The sequence below is a fragment of the Perognathus longimembris genome, chromosome 28 (genome assembly GCF_023159225.1).
Source record: "Perognathus longimembris pacificus isolate PPM17 chromosome 28, ASM2315922v1, whole genome shotgun sequence".
Lineage (NCBI taxonomy): Eukaryota > Metazoa > Chordata > Mammalia > Rodentia > Heteromyidae > Perognathus > Perognathus longimembris.
Window position 1 is genome coordinate 34214780 of NC_063188.1, and position 18952 is coordinate 34233731.

The window sequence follows — 18952 nt, forward strand, 5'->3', positions numbered from 1 at the left end:
AGATGAGTAGAATGAACACACTGAGCTATGTGGGAGAGAGAACAAGAGAGCACGAGAGCAAGAGAGAGAGAGAGAGTAAGAGTGAAAGAGTGAGTGGGGTGGGGAAGAGAATAAATGGTTCTATTTAGAGAGAGATAGCTAAGGTCTTCCAACCGAATTTAGCTGTGGAATTTAGTCTTCCCTCTGTCCTCTTATTCTTTATTAAGAAAACTATGCAAGGGTGCGAGCATGTGGTGTGAGGATAGAGACTCTGTGTGTGTGAGAGAGAGAGGGGGGGCAGGGATGTAGGAATAAAATTTGCTTTCACTGTGCTTATCATAGTGTGTATTTTTTTCTGGTAATAGGGCTCAGGGTCTCATTCTTGCTCTGTTTCTTGCATTTGTTCAGCATTCTTGCGCGTGGCTGGTGCTCTATGACTTGGGTCATGCCTCTAGCCTAGTTTTTTCTAGTTAATTGGAGATAGTCTCATGAATTTTTATTGGCCTGGGTTGGTTTTGAACCACTATCCTCTAGATCTCAGCCTCCTGATTAGCTAGGATTACAGGTGTGTGTCACCAGTACCTGGCTCAGGATTCTTTAGTAGCTTGGTTGTTTCTCATCAGTCACTTAGCTTGTCTCTCTGCACAGTACTAACCAAATAAAGAGGGTCAGGTGAGGATTGGAGGTGAGACTGTGGCAGGAAACTCTTCATGTTTGTTCATATCACTGGAACAGGCTAAACCAGAGTGTGTGAGGCATCTCTGACCCCGACTGGCTGGCCCTGGAAATACTAGGTAGCCAGGAGCCATGGGTGGGGCTGACCTGCCTTTGAGGACTCCTCTCTCAGGGCAGGAAGGACAGTGGTAGCCCTTTGCTATTAGTGGGGCAGGAGTGAAGACATTGTTAAGCTCCTGCCAAGGCCCCGTAGGCCCGTTACCTGATAAGTTCTATGAACCTCTCCCTGGGGGCTTCACTCACGTCCTCCTCATTAATAGCCACAATCTGGTCACCAGCCAGGAGCTTGTCCTCAGAAGGGCCTCCTGCAGAGAGGAGAGGAGAGAGGAGTGAGCCAGGAAAGCAGAGGGCTGGGCAAGAGCCACAGTGCCTGAGGGACCTGAGCTGAGCCAAGCCTGCAGGAGAAGACACAGTCTGAGGAGGGGTGTGAGGGTGCTGTTTGGATGCTGTCTATAGAGGGCAGAGGAATGAAGGAAGAGAATGGAGGGAAGCTACTTTAGCTGTCCACAGAATGGTAGCAAAAGGTCCCAAGCCCAGATCTCGTTCACAGATGAAGTTCCAAGTATTTGGCTGGCTTGGTTCCAAAGAGGAACAGACTTCCACTTCCTAAGGAGTTGTTTAGCCATGAGGAATGACTTCCAGACTGGTGGAGTGGTAAGGAGACTAGAAGAGGGTGAGGAGTTTTCTTACTTGACTATTATTCATACCTATTGATCTGGAATAGTTTGAGCATTCATTCACTTGACTGGAGACAAAGGGATGGACTAGAAGATCCAGAGGGTTTAATTTGTTTCAACATTGAGAGATGCTGCTCTCCTACAAATGATGGGAAAAATCATAGACCCTCAGGCATTTTTCTCTGTTTCCGCCCTCTAGTGGTGGGATTGTGACCTCAGCTGACCCATGGGAAAGCCCCAGGACTGACACACACAAAAATCAATCCTACTAGGCATGGTGGTGCTTGCTTGTAATCTTAGCACTCAAGAACTGAGGCAGGAGGATGGTGAGTTCAAGGGTAGCCTGGGTTACATAGTAAGACCCTGTCTCAAAAAAATTGGTTTATCTCCACTTAAATTTTTTTTAAGTTGAGGCCACTCTACTGCTAATTTCCTTCCTTCACTCCCTCCCTCCTTCCCTTCCTTTTGCCTTTCCTCCTTTCCCTCCTCTCCCTTGCCACAGAAGAGGTAATGAGGGAACTTGATATCCTTCACAGACCTTGATACTTGAATGGTACTTATAACACCAGTCTACTGTTGCTTCCACAGATGGTTGGCTGGCTTGGTTAACCACAAATGTCCTGTGTAGGCTACTTCCTTGCCTTCTCTTATGGACTCACATACTGAAACAGAAGCTGCCTGTGCAGAAGCAGCAATGTGGATCAGCTCTACTAAGTTGTTCATAGGCTAGACCTCTTTGCCCCATGATTTTGTAGTACCGGTCTGGGTTTTCCTTTTCTTCACCCCTCCAACTCCTTTCTCTTCATCTTATCCTTTTCATAGCTCATACCCCCCTCTAGACATAGGTCCTCTTTCAACACTATAATTTATATTTTCTTTTAAGTAAAAGTAGATGTTTCTGGTGGTCTATTACTAAGTTTTATCTGGTCCTTTTTCCTGGGACAAATTTAATTTTTGATCACAGATAAAACACTTTTGCCAAAAACTGCATGATTGACTCTGGAGCCTTAGGTCAGACACAAACTTTTGTACTGATTTTTTTTCTTATGCCCTCCAGTTGAAGAGAGCTTACAAAAATATTTTTTCTTTTCCTTTGAGGATTGAAAAATTCATCAACTTTCTGCAAGACCAGTTTGTACTCCGGCTGCTCCTCTTGACTGAGCGAGAAACTGTTGTAAACATCTCAAGCCTCAGGCCCAGCAAGGCTGGAATAAAATTCCTTTCTGTCAATGTGTAGCAGATCTGGAACAAAATATGCTCAGCCCTTTCCCATTTCATTCACATGGCAGGATTTCAGTTTAGTGTGGTTTGGGCTTATTCCATTCCATGTGGTTCCCAGTCAATCCTCACTTCCGGCTTGTGTCATCAAGCCCTGGGGCAAACACTGGTTGTGCTTGCTTCCTAGTAGAGTGACCCTGGACAAATTGTTTCTCTTCCTCAGGTTCCCCATTCATAAAATGAAAATGGTACAAGTTACTTGCCTTGCAAGCTTGCTCATGACAAATAAATAAGGTAATGTAAAGTACATAGTAGATACTTAGGCAGTGGTAGCTGTTGCTATTGCTACTCTGGCATTCAGAGTGAATTCTGGCCTTGCCCTCTGATCCTACCTGTGGTCTCTAGCCTATTTCTGGTCTGACCTAACTGTGGATGGCATATCTCATGAGTCTGTATTGGTCTCCATAGCCAGATGCTTAGATTCTCCAGGGTAGGAACTATCTTGCACTCCCCTGCAGCTCTGTTGGGTTTAGAGTAGGTAGTCTTATAAATACTCATTGAATTGAATTGAATGGTACTTTCTCATCCAAGGCATTATGACTCTTCTATGCAAGTTATATGCAAAGGGAAGCTTTAATAAGCCCCCAAACCTACTAAATGGTCAACTATAGCCTCCGTCTGGGGCCTCACACCACCTCACTGGTTGTGTCTATCAGGGTTAAACACAGCTATTGGTGGCCAACTTGTTACTCACACTTTAAGCATTCCCCGGTAACATGTTATGCTCGGAAGCTCTGCTCTTTGGGAAGATACATGGGTGTTGAGGGACAGAAACTATTGCTGGGAAGCCACTCTGAGAGACACCTACCTGGCCTCACAGAACGAACCACCACAGGCCTCTCACTGCCGGCCACGAAGCCAAAGCCATATATAGGGTCTCGGTGAATGGTCACTTGTCGCAGCGTCTCTGCTGGCAGCTGCTCACATTCCATATCATTTGCGCTCTCTTCCTGCATCACATGACTGAGGGAAGGGGGAGATGGGAGCAAAAGAAGATGCAAAGGGAACTAAGCCTCAGAATGAGCTGGGACACAGGTTAGGTTCTAGGCCTGGTGCCTCAGGGATTACGGCTCAACTTCCTATGTTCTATGACACTAAGGGAGATGATGACTGCTTCAGATTTTAGAATGGAGTAAATTATGTAAGCAAAAGAAGCCTCTTGTCTTCAGAAAAAACACTGCCATGGAGCCAGAGATAAGTGAAACCCTCCTTCTATGACACCAAGACACTGCGACAAGAAGCCTAAGTGAAAAGGAGTTATGCTGAAGTTAACTGGTATATTCCATCTTCATTGGTGATTGAATACCCAGTTGAAACCCAACCCTTGATGGAACAGGTCACATGTAAGTGGGAAAGGAATTCAAAGTCATTCTAGAATATAGAGAGCATATCTCTCCACGAAAGCCTGTGCAACTTGACATTTTAATGCCTCTTAGGTGATAGGTAAAAAGGAACTATTTAGATGTCATATCAAAACAAAGGTACTAAATGTTTAGGACCATTATTTCACATGGTTGTACATAATGCTAACCTATTTCATACAATGGGACAGTCAGAAAACGGCTCTTGTATGCAGGAACGGGAGTTACACCTTAGGGCTGTGGACAGACTTGAAATCCAGAAGAGCTGGGAGAAGAGAAGCCCTTCACACTTGAAGAACTGATTACAAATTGTTCTCCTGATGCCCACAACTTCTTAGCTTCTTAGATTACATAAAGGGCCAGAGTGAATCATACTGCAGGCAGATAGGCCCAAGTGTAGGAGTTAAAGAGCCCTGATGGGTAAGGAGACAGGGGCAATGGGGATTGTGAAAGTCCTGGATCCTAGGGACAAGGAAGAAGGCAGAAAGGGAAATGAATGGTGGCTCAGAGAAAAAACAAAGTAAGTGGAGGTGAAAGAAATGGACAGAGCCAAAAGATCCTGAGTCTTAGCTCCATGATTTGGCCCTATTCTATGTCCAGGCTTTCAGGTTATGAGGAGGTACCTTACCACCTCACTGTGTGTATTCTCTAAAATTAAGGTTCCAGGCAGGGATCTTACAGAGGACCAGGTGCCAATTAATCTAACTAGTATGAAGTTTGTAAAAGAAGCAGGATGAGGGGGGAAATGAGGGAGGAGGTAACAAATTGTACAAGAAATGTACCCGCTGCCTTATGTATGAAACTGTAACCCCTCTATACATCACTTTGATAATAAATAAGTAATTATTGAGATAAAAAAGCAGGATGATTTTATTTTGTGGTTATTTGGGAGAAGTGTTAAATTCAGGGTCTTGTACTGGCCAGGCAGGTGTTCTACCATTTGAACCAGACCCCTAGCCCAAGAAGTGGGAGATTTTAACACGTCCAGAATGATACAATTAGCTAAGAGCACCAAGTTCATTAGAGGTGAAACCAAACCTGTTGGTTCCAAGCAGTTAGATTGTTTATCAGGACACAAGTCAAGTAATTAGAGCAGAGCTTAAGATGGTTTGTTGGAGACAGGGAGATTTAGAGTAATTATATGAAAAAGAAATTCACAGTCTAGCAAATAACTTTGCAGTTGTCTCTGTCACACAAGAGCTCAGAAAGGCAGACAGACCACAGTCGACTTGAAAGCGATCACAGCTTCTCTCTGGCTGCATGAAGACTGGCTTAGAGATTGTCTCAACCCTAGGGAGGTGGAAGGGGATGCAACTATGTGACACAGCTAATAAAATTCATAAGTTGGCTCCCTCCCTCCTGCCCTACGAAGACAAATGGTCTCTTTCTAATGGCACTCAGAAACTAGAAGGTAGCTAGCCAGAGTCCTGGAGAGGTACCTGCCTGGGATAGGAGTCCTGACGGGTGTCCTTAGGCTGGGGCTTCTCTCATTTGTGCACATGGTGGCAGGACAGAGCTCCATCTCGAAAGGAATCAGAGAATACCTGCAGCTACGGCCTTGCTTTAGTCCTGGGGTTGCTTCCCAACTCAAACTTTTGTCTTCTGCCATCTGGCCTCATCAACAGTAAAAGTCTTTTCTTGGGAAGGCACTAAGTCATTGCTGATGTAGCCAGTCACTCCAGGGCAGGCTGTTGGGCTATGTAGCCTTAGGTATGGAAAGCAAGGAAGATGCAGGTGGGCCATGTTAAGGAAGAGCTTTGTACTGACCCCACTCTTGCTGCTGAAGCATCAGCTTTTCACCTTTCCTTTTCCAGAAATTGGGGACTACTCAATCTTCAGGGAGAAAATGGGTATTCGTGGGACCAGAGCATCCAATGAACCAAAGAGCCCTGCAGGACACACACTATTTTTTGCTCTATGCTTTTGACTCATGTTAATCAAACAACAAGTATTTATTGAGTGCTTATTCAGATAGTTCAGAGCTCTGGGTAGACACAAGAGAAATTATAGACCTCCTACCACAGAAAGCTGCTAGTATAGCTGGAGGAGAGACAAGTGTCCAATACCTAAGAGAATGAGAGCACTGGCTGAGAATAGGTAGATAAACTCTAGAATTCAGTGCCAACTTATGTGTTCAGAGGTGGTGTGAGAAGCTGGGGAAGGTTTCATGGAGGATGTTGGGATCATGCTAGCTGAAGAGCAGAATTGGAGAGAGAGACCAAAATCTAAGCTGTGCTCACAGTTCATATTCCATTGTCCCAGTGGAGCCCAGCTATTTCTCCCACCACCTCAGGCATGTCTCCAGGTGAGAATGGAGCACATTTGTTCCTGTTTAGTGTTGTACCTCACTGAGCTGGGCTTATCGTCCTTAACAAACAGCTCTTCATTCCATTTCCTGTGTCTTCCTACACACATTGGGTGCCTCAAGGAAGAAGCATCTCCATTATTAGACCAGGAGGTCATTTTCCAATTCAAACGGAAGTGCTTCCTTTCCTCCTGGGGTTTGCATCTTTCTGTGTCTGCAGCTCAGTCCCTCTGAAATTTGCTAAGTGCCTGGAGACTTGGGAGTGACACTGAAGGCAAGCAGTGATGGATGAGAGGAACTCAGCTGTCTATGGGTCACATGACTGCCTTTCTGGGGGAAACAGGCAATTTGACTTTGAAAGATGTTTAGCTTCTGGTCTTGTCCAACAGGGCAACCCTGAATAAAATTATGAAGCAGATGAAGTTCATTCCCTGCCCCCTCCCCGAAGGTTTCTAGAACCCGTTCTTTTCTTCTGTTGTTGGTTACCAAATAATGAACTGCCTTCATTCTGTCTTCTTCCTACTCAATGTCTCTAAAATATCTCCTCACCCTTTACCAGGCTTGCTTTCTACATTCAGTACCCTCACGTACAGGTCTAGCCTTTATTTTCTGTCTAATGATATCAACACTTTAGATCCATGCGCTTATTTGCATTTTTATGTCCATTACCTCATTTGAGAAAAGGTGCTTTCACATTCATTAGCTCTTCATCACTTCCTCTAACTGTCCTGCCAAATATACAGGTTATTGTTCCTCCTTCTCCACCCAGGGTCTCCAAGATAAAGCAGAAACCTAAAGAGGCTGTGCAAAATTAGTGTCATGGACATGGCCCATAATTCCAGCACCACCAGCTGCTTCCACCCAGGGTTCTGGACCCTCTGGTTACCAAGAGTTTCCACTGCAGGACTGCCACAGCTCTATGGTCACCACCATACCATGTACTGGCCCAGCCTGGAGGCTTGGTCCACATCATAACAAACCTGCCTCTGATCTTGTTCACTCTGCATTGTTGAGAGAGAGATGAGATCATGGCTACAGCAGCACTTAGGAAGGTTAAGCATATCATCACACAAATGTAGAGGTGGCAATATTACTGGTAGCATTCTTCAAGGTGGCCAGAGGAGCAAAAAAAAAAAAAGAGCTAAATAGCAGCCTCACTCATTTCACACAGCCCTACTTCTTCCCCCAGTAACTCTTTGCTTCAAAGGCACAGCCCCACAATGCACTCTGTTCCCTCATTTTCTAGGCAGCTCTTCCCCTGACTCAACTCAGACAACCTGGCTCCATCTGGATGCCCTGACTTCTCTGTGGGCTGAACTTATTCCTTCATCACTGTCCAAAGAAGGTTGGGAGGCTAGGAGTCACATTAACAACTGTTGCTAGGCAGGATGTTGCTAAAGGACAGATGAACTGACAAGACAAAGAAATTGTTCCAAGCTGATGCTCTCCCCCTCGTGCTTTTGGGCAGGAAGAGAGAAACATAACAGTTACATTTCCAGGCATCAGCTTTTAGTTCTCCATCTCTCTTTGCCTTTGGCTCTTTTTTGCTTTACATTTGGTTGGCTCCTCAGGGAGTCTTGTCACTCCCCTCACAACTGGCAGGATTTGGAGCCATGCAGGGCCAATTAGCCCTCTGATTCCAGTAACGGGAGCCTGACTCTCTTGGAAACTCCAGAGATCCAGCATGGCAGGTTAGCAGCTGGGACCCCATGAAATGCTATGGTCTCCAGGTGGCAGTGATGGGAGCCCCATTCCTGTAGTTGCACATAGGTGCTCTAGGAGTATGGACATAAGCACTACTCCCTTGATAAGAGTCCTCACCTGTCACTTCAGCCAGCTGCTCCTTGTGTAGTGCTGCTTGAACTCTAATGTGCACCCAAGTCATATAGGGCATCACAGAATGGATTCTGAGGCAACAGGCATGGAGTAAGGGCCGAGATTCTAACCAGTTCCAGGGGGTGCCATGTTGCTGGGTTATAGACCATATTTTGAGAAGCAAGGGCCTAAAAGGACACTCTTCTCAGACAATGGGAGAGTCACAGTCAGGTGAGAGGACTGAGGTGTTTTTTGCTCTGTTGTGTTATGGTATAAAAGGTCTCCGTTAAAACACAAATGTTATCTTTAGTGGACACATGAGTTAATGCAAACAAAAGACTCGCTAAATTAGTTTTATCCTAGGAGTGAATATAGAGGGCTAGAAACAGATAAGAAAGAAGATAGGCGTAGTTCCATTGGGGGAAAAGGAGAGGAAAGATGTGGAAGACAGGGCACTATTCAGGTCCCACTGAAGAAGTTTATCAACTAAACAACAGCCTGAGCATTAAAGGAGTGAAGAAGATGCTGAGAAAGAGGACAGTGAAGAAAAAAATAATCTCAGCTGTCATCTATTGAGGACTTACTATGCTCTAGGTGCTCTCTGTATATTACCTTATTCTATCCCAATAACAACCTCCCAAACTAGATTGTATCATGACTACTTTACAGATAGGGAAACAGATTTGAGAAGAGATTGGGAAACCTGCTAAAGAATATGCACCTATATAAACAGCGTGCACCTGTAATGTGAACCCCCACTCTGCCTAACTCAAGATCCCATGGTTCTATATGACGTTTGTGGTGAGCTTGTGAACCCTGTAGGCTATGAGAAGGCAGAGAGGTTGGCTCAGTAGGCATATTTAGTGGACCACTCTTCCTCAAGTGAACTGATGGCCACACCAGTGTTGTCTGCTTGTCTGTGATCATTCCTCAGAGGGCGTACTGTCATGATCATACAGCAACCTCCACTTATCCATGAGATGTCTGAAATAACAGAGAGCACTAGACTCTGTATGTAAACTATGTTTTCCCTGTGCATATGTACTTATGATAAAATCTAATTTTCAATCTAGGTACAGTAGGAGACTAACAATACTAATGAACAAGAGCAATTATAACTATCATAATAAAATTGATTTAAAACTTAGAAAGTTTACTTCTGGAATTAAAAAAAAATACTTTAGGCTTATTATGGCTGACCTTAGGTAATTAAAACTGCAGAGAGCAAAGCCATGCATAAATGGAGACTACTACAGTGCTCTGCTCATACTTGAATCCCACACTTTCCCTCCTCTCCAATCGGTCTACTGTACTCTTTGGAGCTCTCAATCAATAGTAAGGTGCCTTTTATAGCCTTGATTTCTTCTTTGAAAACCTTTCCCCTTCTTTTCCAGTTGAGACCTGGATATTCCTTGAGGATAACACTTCCTCACTAGCCCTTTCAAGCTGCTTAAAAAATTTTTTTTGTTTATATTTTTCCTGTTCAAATTGCAAGTCCTTCAGGATCTGAAGAGATCAGGAGATCATTTTAATTTTTTTATTTTGCTAATACTGCCTGTAGTCCTTTATTATTCCTTACTGCTGCAATATATCCACCTCTTCTGAGGAACCCACCTGCTGTCCTTCTCTGCCAGCCATTCTTTCACCTCATTTTACCTACAGATTCCCTAGGTAGGCCCCACACTCACTGACCCCCCTTTGTTTTGTCTTGGTAAATTATATGTAATATAAAATCTACCTTGTTTTGTGCTGGTCCTGAGCATGAACTCAGGACCTGAGTGCTGTCTGTGAGCTTTTGTGCTCAAGGCCAGTGCTCTATCCCTTTGAGCCATAGCGCCATTTCCAGCTTTTTGGTAGTTAATTGAAGATAAAATTCTCCTTTTAAATTGTTTCACTCAGGTATTTGTTACAGCAATGAAAAACTAACACAACCTTAGAAGTGGAATTGCCGGATTATCTGCTAATTTGGCTTAGTTTCTTGAGAAATAACCACACTGTTTTCCATAGGAGCTATATCTAGTTAACCTTCTTACAAGCACTTTTCCTACACCCTAGCTAACACTTTCTATTTTGTTTTGTTTCTTTTCTTAATAGTTATCCTAGTGGTTGTGTCCACTTCAACTCTTGATATCACTGTTAGTGAATTCAATACCTACATGGCAATGAGGAAGCCCCTAACAATGGCTTCTTTACTGAACTCACTACATAAAGTCATCCATTTGTATTTCAGGTCATCATCAGATATTGTACCATCTTCCAATTCTTTATAACAAACATTCTAGCCTTTCCTATGCTCTCTATATAACCAGTTTCTCTCCATACGGATTCTCTCTGTGGGGTCATGTGAATGCAAGATGATTACCTCTTTACTTTCTTTGGTCTCTCCTTTTCTGGAAATTTCTTCCCCCATTCTTTGCTAGATCAACTCTTCAGCTTTGGAAAAGTCTTTTCTAAAGACTTCCTCCTAGTTATTCACTCTTATTTTCCTGCATGCTCTTAGCTTGACTTCCTTTTGTGTCTACATTGGAGTTCCTGGTCTGCTATTATGATAATTCTCTTGTAAACATCAATTCTCTTATTTACTCTCACTCTGTTATATTCACTTTGTAAAACCTCACTCCTCAGTGAACTCAATCAACCATGTGCATTTTCTATGTAAGCATTCAAGTAGCTGAAAGTAAGTGGAGAAAAATCACATTGGGTAGCTGGCTTTCATTATCTCCCAACTGGTGTGGACACTCCACACTGGCCACCACTTTCCCTGAAAGGACTTTGTTTTTTCTTATTTTATTTTTTCTTGTTGGTATCAGTATTTGATCTTGGGGCTTTGCAATTGTTAGGGAGATGCTCTACCCTTTTTACTCTGGTTATTTTAGATAGGGTTTCACTTTTTGTCCAAGCTGGCAGTGACCACAATCCTCCTTCCAACTGCAACTGTGATGACTGGCAAGTGCAACCATGCCCAGCTTTTTCTCTTGAGATGGTGTTCTTGTGAAATTTTTACTTGCCTTTGCTTGCCTGAAACCATGATCCTTCTAATTTCAGTCTCCCACATACCTGGAGTGACAGGCACATCCCCATGCCCAGTTTTTATATAAGATGTGGTCTTGTTAGGATTTTTGCGTCCTGACTGGTTTGGAACTGTGATCGCTGTCTCTTAAGTAGCTAGGGTTAAAGGAGTATGCCTCTGGCCCCTAGCTTAAGATGACTACTTCATAGCACTCCTTCTCTTTTCAATCTTCCTTATCTCACCATTTGAGACTCTAAGAAGTCTCAGCTAATGACTTCATCCTGTGTATTACTGGAAAAAAACCAGGTCATCAAATGAGAACACCTTTTCCTACCTTATTTTTTCCCCACCTATTTCTTTGATCAATGGCAAGTCTCTTCATTTAAATCCTGGTGACATCCTCTCTTATCTTCTCATGCATTTTTGCTCCTTTGGACTTTCACTCTCTTCCCTAAATCATCCATCTCATCCATCTCTCCACTTCTCCAGAATAATGCTGGCTTATTGATGGAAAACATCTATCCTTAAGAAGACAGTCTAGGCATGGTGCTGCATGTCTATAGTCCTAGCTACTTAGGAGGTGGAGGCAGGAGTTCAAGATTTTGAGGTCAGCCCAGGCAAATGTAGTGAGAATCCATTTCATAAACAAAAAGGGTTGGGATGTGGCTCAAGTGGCACAGTGCTTGGATTCAATTCTCAACACTACTAAAAGGAAGAAAGGGAAGGGGAAGGGGAAGGACGAGGAGAGGGAAAGAAGGAAATGTCTCCTTCTACAATCTCCTTAAAATTATTGCCTGTATTTTCCTATTTTACTTCACAGTAGAATTCCTTAACAATTCTCATTCCATATGTGTATACATAAATATATGTGTATTTATGTCTATATATACATATATACACATATACATATATGAACATGAAGATAGTATAATGAAACCCACAATTACTGCTTGAAAGGTGGGGAATAAGGAGGAGAGTGAAGGGAATATTACAGAGTGAGTGAACCTATCTAAAGAACACTGTACTCATCAATGGAATTATCATAATTAAACCTCCTTGTGCTTTTAATGTATGCTAATAAAAAATCCCCAGTCTGGAGCCATGGCCCAAGTGGTAGAGTGTATATGTAGGAAATGTAAGGCTAAATTCAAACCCCAGTAGTGCCAAAATTAAGCGTTCCACATATGCTATGCCTACTTCCAGTCTTTATTCCTCACTGTTCCACTTACATTTGGTTGTCACTCCAGAGTAGCTCTTGTTAAGGTTCTCTCTGATCTCCATGGTCACTTCTTCATCTCACTCAAGCCTCTCACCAGCTGTAGACACAGCTGCTCACTCCTTCCTTCCTTAACCAGTCTCCTCCTTGGGCTTCTGAATACCTCTTGGCTATCCTACCTCTCTGGCCACTTCCCCTTAGTTTCCTTCCTTTGTGAGCTCTCCTTTCCTACTTGCCTTGACATTGGAGTTCTTTGGAACTAGACATTGGGGTTCTTTGGAACTCAGGTCTGGTGGGCCTCTATTTCACCTCTCTTCTCTAGGTGAGCCCATCTAGTACCCTGGATTTAACTGTAATCTATAGACTGACAACTTCCAAATTTGCATTCTATCTGCATGTCTTTTGGAGCTCTTAGATTTTGACAACTTTACTTGTCTGTCTCAGAGAAATCTCAAATTTAACATGGGGGAAACTGAACTCTGGATTTATTTCTAACAGAAACGTAAGCCTCTCTCAGTGTTCCTTGTTTCTACACATGCCATTAAGAATCTCTTCAATCGCTTAAACCATCTGAAAGTCCTTCTACAAATCGACTCTCCTTTTTTTTTTTGCCAGTCCTGAGTCTTGAACTCAGAGCCTAGGCACTGCCCCTGAGCTTCTTTTTGTTCAAGGTGAGCACTCTACCACTTGAGCCACAGTGCCAATTCTGGCCTTTTCTTTTTGTATGGTACTGAAGAACTGAACCCAGGGCTTCATGCATGCTAGGTAAGCACTAACACATTGAGTATTTGCTAGACTTCTTCCATGTCCACAGCTACCCACCAGCTCAGGTTATCATCATCTCTCTTATGGATGCAACACCCTCCTTACTGGTCTTTCTACATCACTGCAGCTTCCTGTTGAAATCTTGTCTCTATAGTGATTGCAAAAGTCAAGACCAGCAGAGCCTATTACTATTTTGACTCATGATTTGAGAGCTTTAAAGCCCTTCAGGCATTTCCCCACTGCAAGTGAACAATACATAAATTCCTTTTCTGTGGCTCACAGGCCTTACCCCCAGCCCTGTTTTTTTCCAAAGCCCTTAGTACTATTACAAATTTAGCTTGCTATATAATTTGGCCCCATTGGTCATCTAGGAGTTTCTCAACACATTTAAGTTCTTTGTTACATGGAGGTCAGCCCATTTGATATTTTCTTTGTCTTGGAACTCCCTTTTCCCTATGCTTTGCAAACCTGATCTATCATCCTTTAGGGCTCTGCTCAAATATCACCTCCTCACAAACTTCGCCCTGGTTGCTCTCCATTGTTGCAACCTATATGTTTCCAATTGTGAGATGCATCCCAATTTGTAATTACACATTTATGTGATTATTTGCCTGGAAACCTTATTCCACAGTAGACTGCCAAGATCTAGTATGCTACTTGGCTCATAGCAGGTACTTAGTAAACATTTCTAAAGAGAATCAATGGTACTGATTTTTTTGTGTTTGTTTTGTTTTTGTTGCCAGTCCTGGGGCGTGGACTCAGGGCCTGAGCACTGTCCCTGGCTTCTTTTTGCTCAAGGCTAGCACTCTACCTCTTGAGCCACAGCGCCACTTCCGGCTTGTTTCTATATATGTGGTGCTGAGGAATGGAACCCAGGGCTTCATGTATATGAGGTGAGCACTTTACCATTAGGCCATATTCCCAGCCAATGGTAGTTATTTTTTGTTTTTTTTTTTTTTTTTTTTGGCCAGTCCTGGGCCTTGGACTCAGGGCCTGAGCACTGTCCCTGGCTTCTTCCCGCTCAAGGCTAGCACTCTGCCACTTGAGCCACAGCGCCGCTTCTGGCCATTTTCTGTATATGTGGTGCTGGGGAATCGAACCTAGGGCCTCGTGTATCCGAGGCAGGCACTCTTGCCACTAGGCTATATCCCCAGCCCATTGGTAGTTATTTTTGAAGCATTACAGAATAGAATCTCTGTGGCCATTCCATGCCAGACACATGATACAGGCTGTATCTCAACCTGTGAAAGGCAGGTTTCTGGATGGGGAGTACATTAGTTAAACTTTCATTGCTATGAAAAATAACTTAAAAGGAGGGAAATCTATTTTGGCTCATGATTTCAGAGGTTTCAGTTCATTTTCACTTGGTTGGTACTATGGTGAAGCTAAACATAATAATGGGGAGTCTATGGTTGAGCAAAGCAAAACATCTCATGCAGGCAGGAAGAAAGAGAAAAGAAAGGATCTAAAACCAGGTTTATATTTCCAAGACAACCCCCCCCCCCCGAGTGACCTACTTCCTCCTAGGTCTTACCTCTTACTTTTTGTCACCTCCCAACAATGCCATCATTTTAGCAATTCTCCAGGGGATCATTCATTGATTTGGTCAGAGCATTCAGGTTCTAATCACCCATCCTCTGGGAAACCAAGTTTTCAATACATGAGCCTTACAGAGGAACTGTTTATATCCAAACTGTAACAAGTAGCCTGGCTTTATAGGCAAAACCGTTTAACATCTGTGACCAAAGCTCAAGTTAGGGAGAGAATGGAGTCAAAGGAAGAATCCAAGGCTGCAGTCTAAGAGGTAGAAGACAATATAATTCCAGCTTTTTAAGGGTGAGAAATCCAACAGTTCTTCCCCAGTAAAGGAATTCCTTCTTCTTCTATCCTCTTCTGTCCTCTCTTGTCCTCCCCCCTTCCTTCCTCTCCATTCTTCCTACTTTCCTTTCCTTTCCTTTACTTCTCTTTTCTTCCTCCTCCTCCTCTGTTTCCCCCCAATAATAGGGTCTTGTACTTTACCCAGCCCAGATTGTCTGTAGACAATCATTCCTCCAGAACAGCCAGAGGCAGTGGGATAGACACAATGATTCTGAATAATCCTTGCCACTTCTGAGAGTCTCTGGGCTGATGATTCTGTACTTTCTTAGCATTGCCTTCCTCTTTTCCTTCCAAGTCTTTAAGGTCCTGAAACGTCCTTTTCAGCTGAGCTTGGAAAAGCATCATTTGGAAAAAACCTGCTGGTGTCTGGATTCTTTCTCTGATTGCCCAAACAGTAGCTTTTCCCCAGTGGACTGAAATTGAGACACCTGTCACCTGTTCTTTGAGGTCACACGCAGGCAGGTAGTGAGGCCAGTTATCCATCCTTCCACAAATACTTGGGCCTAGAGTCACATTGTCAAAGTCCATGCACATAAAACTCCTGAGAGGAAGCTATGGAGGACCCTCTCTGCAACCCCTTTCCCCTCTTCTTCTTCCCTCAGCGGCTACACATTCAATAGATTCCGACATGTTGTCTAATAGGCCTAGACACTTTCCTAAGCCTTTCCTGCTGGGGCTGCCAGCCTGGTGACAGATGTGAGGGCTGTGCCAGATGTGAGGCTGATACCATATGGCATCTTGGGTCTCGGGTCACAAGGTCTGAAGCTGCTGCCACTGAGCTGTGGAGGAGGTAGTGGTAAGATCCTTGCATTTTAGCCCCACTCACCTGTCACTGACTGAGGCAGTGAGGGGGAATTGTAGCAATGAAATATTCATTGGAGTTTGAAGGAATTGTCATGTCACTCCAAATGGGCACTCCAGCCCCCACTCTTCATATACCACACCAAGTATTTCTGAAAGAGGCCAAGACAGAGATTGACTGAGCCAGAGAGGGAGAGAGAAAGAATGATGGGAAAGACAAGCAAGAGGAGAAGACAGCTGAACAAGAAAGGAGGACAGACAGAGCCAAGAGGGAGCAAGCGAGGCGAGGAGAGGCAGTGACAACAAGACAGAAGAGGCAAAATGAGACAAGAGGGCCTTGGAGACTGTGAAGGCAAAAGGACAGGCTTGGCGAAGGCAAACACTACAGAGACGCCGTGGTTGTGCTGCCAACTCCACTTACCTTAGCTTTCAGCAGTCCCTCTGCAGTTCCACACTTGCTCTCTAAATAATCCTGGGCTGATCCCCAGTGTTGACCTTGGGGTCCCCATGGCTACTCAGAACCCATGAGATAAATGAGAACCTTCAGGTAGAGGACTTCTGGCGATGAGTCTCATGGGAAGGGGACTGCTATTCTGACAAACTGACAATATGATTCCCTCTACCCATTTCACAGATGGGGATGTAAAGGGGAAATCTGAAATAGCAAAAGGAGGAGACTCAGTATGACTTAACAACTTAGGTTAATTTCCAAGTTACCATTTTTGTTGTGAAAGAGGAGATCGAGAGGAGCCAAATCAGAATGGGAGAGAATTCCAGAAGGTGGGAAGGCTAAACCATGATAGGATAAGTGTAGTTGGCAGGGAAAGGAGCAGCAGGCCTGAATTATTCTCCTCGGTTCACACATCTCTCTGAGGTCAGGCTAGGCCACAACGCTCTGGTAAAGAATGCCAATCCAGGAGAGGGTCTGTGGCCACCCAGTTCTCTCGTCTCTTGAATCCTTTATTATGCCAAAGGTTGAACTGTAAACAAAGCTTGGAGGGTGGACAGGGGGAGCAGATGTGGGCAGGAGCTTCTGGGAACTTCCCAACAAGTAGCTCCCTCCAGTAGCCAAAGGCCCATGGCTCAAATAGCACCTCTCTGGGGGTTGCTTGGCAGGTGCTGGCTACACAGAACTCTGGGCAAGGCCTCTTGAAGAAAATGAGGGCCTATTCAGCTGCTGGCTGGCTAGCTGCATCATTTTTCTCCTTTCTTATGAGATACCTAGACATCGATGGCTTTAGCCATTACTCTTAGATGCCCCCAACTTCTGACTCTGGTCAACTTCTACAGGATCTCAAGAATTAGCTGGAACCTTAAAAGTTATTCACTTGCCCCTCATCTACCAACCACTGATTTCCACTTGGCTTTCTAAATGAAGATTGGAACTAGATACTGCAGGAAGGACCAAAGTTGGGCTTGTAGAGAGCAAGAACACTGAGAAAAGACTCAGAGACCAAATGGAACAGGAAACATAGAGTAAGAGCATAAAGACAACAGCTTGAGGAAGGTAGAGTTTAACTGGGAGGCAAGAAGCTGTAGCTGAGCCAGGGCAGACTGAGAATCCACTTTTCCCTCACTGTCTCTCATCTACAGCACAAAGCCCTCTTCCAAGTGCCCCTTGAGGAGCTTTGTGAGCAGAGATGTTAGCCAGTCTGATCTGAGATGGACAGAAAAGGGCATATTTATCCTGATGCCTTGCCGAGGTGCCTGTGATGATGGAGGTGGCATCTGCAGCACAGTTCCTTCCTGTGTACCATTTCTAATCTGTCCAATCAGCACAGCCCAGGAGCAAAGCAGAAATTAGGTCAAGAAGCCATAAGACAAAGAAGAGTATGTGAACAAAGACCTGGAGGACTCTAGAGGTGCCAACTGCAGGCTCAGGACAATGAGATACCTTTTATTCTGCTTAATTGCATCATCCTGCTGAGACAAAGAAAGTATAAAGTCTTTCCTAAACTGGGGTCAGAAAAGGAGTAGTAAGATTGGTGAACCCTCCACATAAGAACAAAGGGCAAGGGCAAGGGCAAGGACACCTACAAAAATTATTAGGTCAGAGGGCTGAGGTAGCACAATAACATCATATTTTCCCCGTGTTGTTGGTTGGCAACCCTCATCTGTTTCCTGGAGATGGCAATGAAATCACCAGCCTCACAGGACCCATGGGCTTGCCTCTGCCTGGAGCAAGGACAGGTAGAGGTTGGGTATGGTGGTAGGAGATTGTATCCCATTGTACAAACAGGCTTGGGGCAAACAGACTCCTAAAGAATCCTGAGAACCCCCAGATTCTCTACTCATCCAGACATTCAATGATGGATCCCACACTCGACTCACTAAGGCAGAAAAGTAAAGCCAGGTATTAGAAGAAAAAAAAAGAAACGGGTAAGGAAAACATTATTTTTGGAGGCCTGCTAACCCTTAGTTATCCACAAACACTTTATAAAACAAGAAGCTCTTTGAGAGCATTAAGGTTTTGGCATTACAGTGTGTTATTAAAATCCACAGAACTTGGGCTCTCCTGTATAGTAATGCAAACTCTTCTTTCCTCTCCTTACAAGAAGGATGATCGAGTTCCTTACAGTGAGTCAGGGACTCCCTCTTTTAGCTTAAATGGCACTAATTCATTTAACTCATATCTGTAACAAGAATCTACTTGACACCTACTATGTGCCTAGACCCTCCCGGAGCCTCTCCCTGCAGGAAAGTTGTAATCTAAGGTGGAGGTGGGAGTAAGCGTGGAAAGTTACAAACCTAGAGCCATCTTTCATCTGTTCTACAGGGGGCAGCAGAGGATGCTATGGGAGCACAGAGGAAGGTTTGCCTCTACCAGCAGATCCCCCCACCCCCCAAGCCAAGTGGTGAAGGTTAGAAGGACATTCCAAAAAAGGAATATCAAATGTGAGAACAAATGAACAGGAAGACTTGGTAAAGAGGGAAACCTCTTGGTAGTTAAGTTATTGCAGTTATAAGAAATCACGGAATAAATTCAGGCAAGACTTTAATTTGAGCTCTACTCCCCACTGACTCCTTTTGTGTGGCCTTATGAAATGATACAGTGAACTCCGAAGAGACCATGCAGACATAGCCCAGCACTGGGATTGACAACCACATGTCTTATACACTACCCCAAAGCTG

The 18952-nt window shown here is 44.1% G+C and overlaps 1 protein-coding gene across 1 annotated transcript in view; it reads right to left on the reverse strand.

The window, feature by feature from the left end:
• The window catches only part of Frmpd3 (FERM and PDZ domain containing 3), a 145123-nt gene that overhangs the window by 64283 nt on the left and 61888 nt on the right, over positions 1-18952 (reverse strand). Inside the window, exons 2-3 of the mRNA XM_048336119.1 lie at positions 3478-3632; positions 917-1019 (exon numbers count right to left, since the gene is read on the reverse strand). Of these exons, the coding sequence (XP_048192076.1) occupies positions 917-1019; positions 3478-3625 (251 nt within the window). The 5' untranslated portion in view covers positions 3626-3632. The remainder of the gene's footprint in view (positions 1-916; positions 1020-3477; positions 3633-18952) is intronic.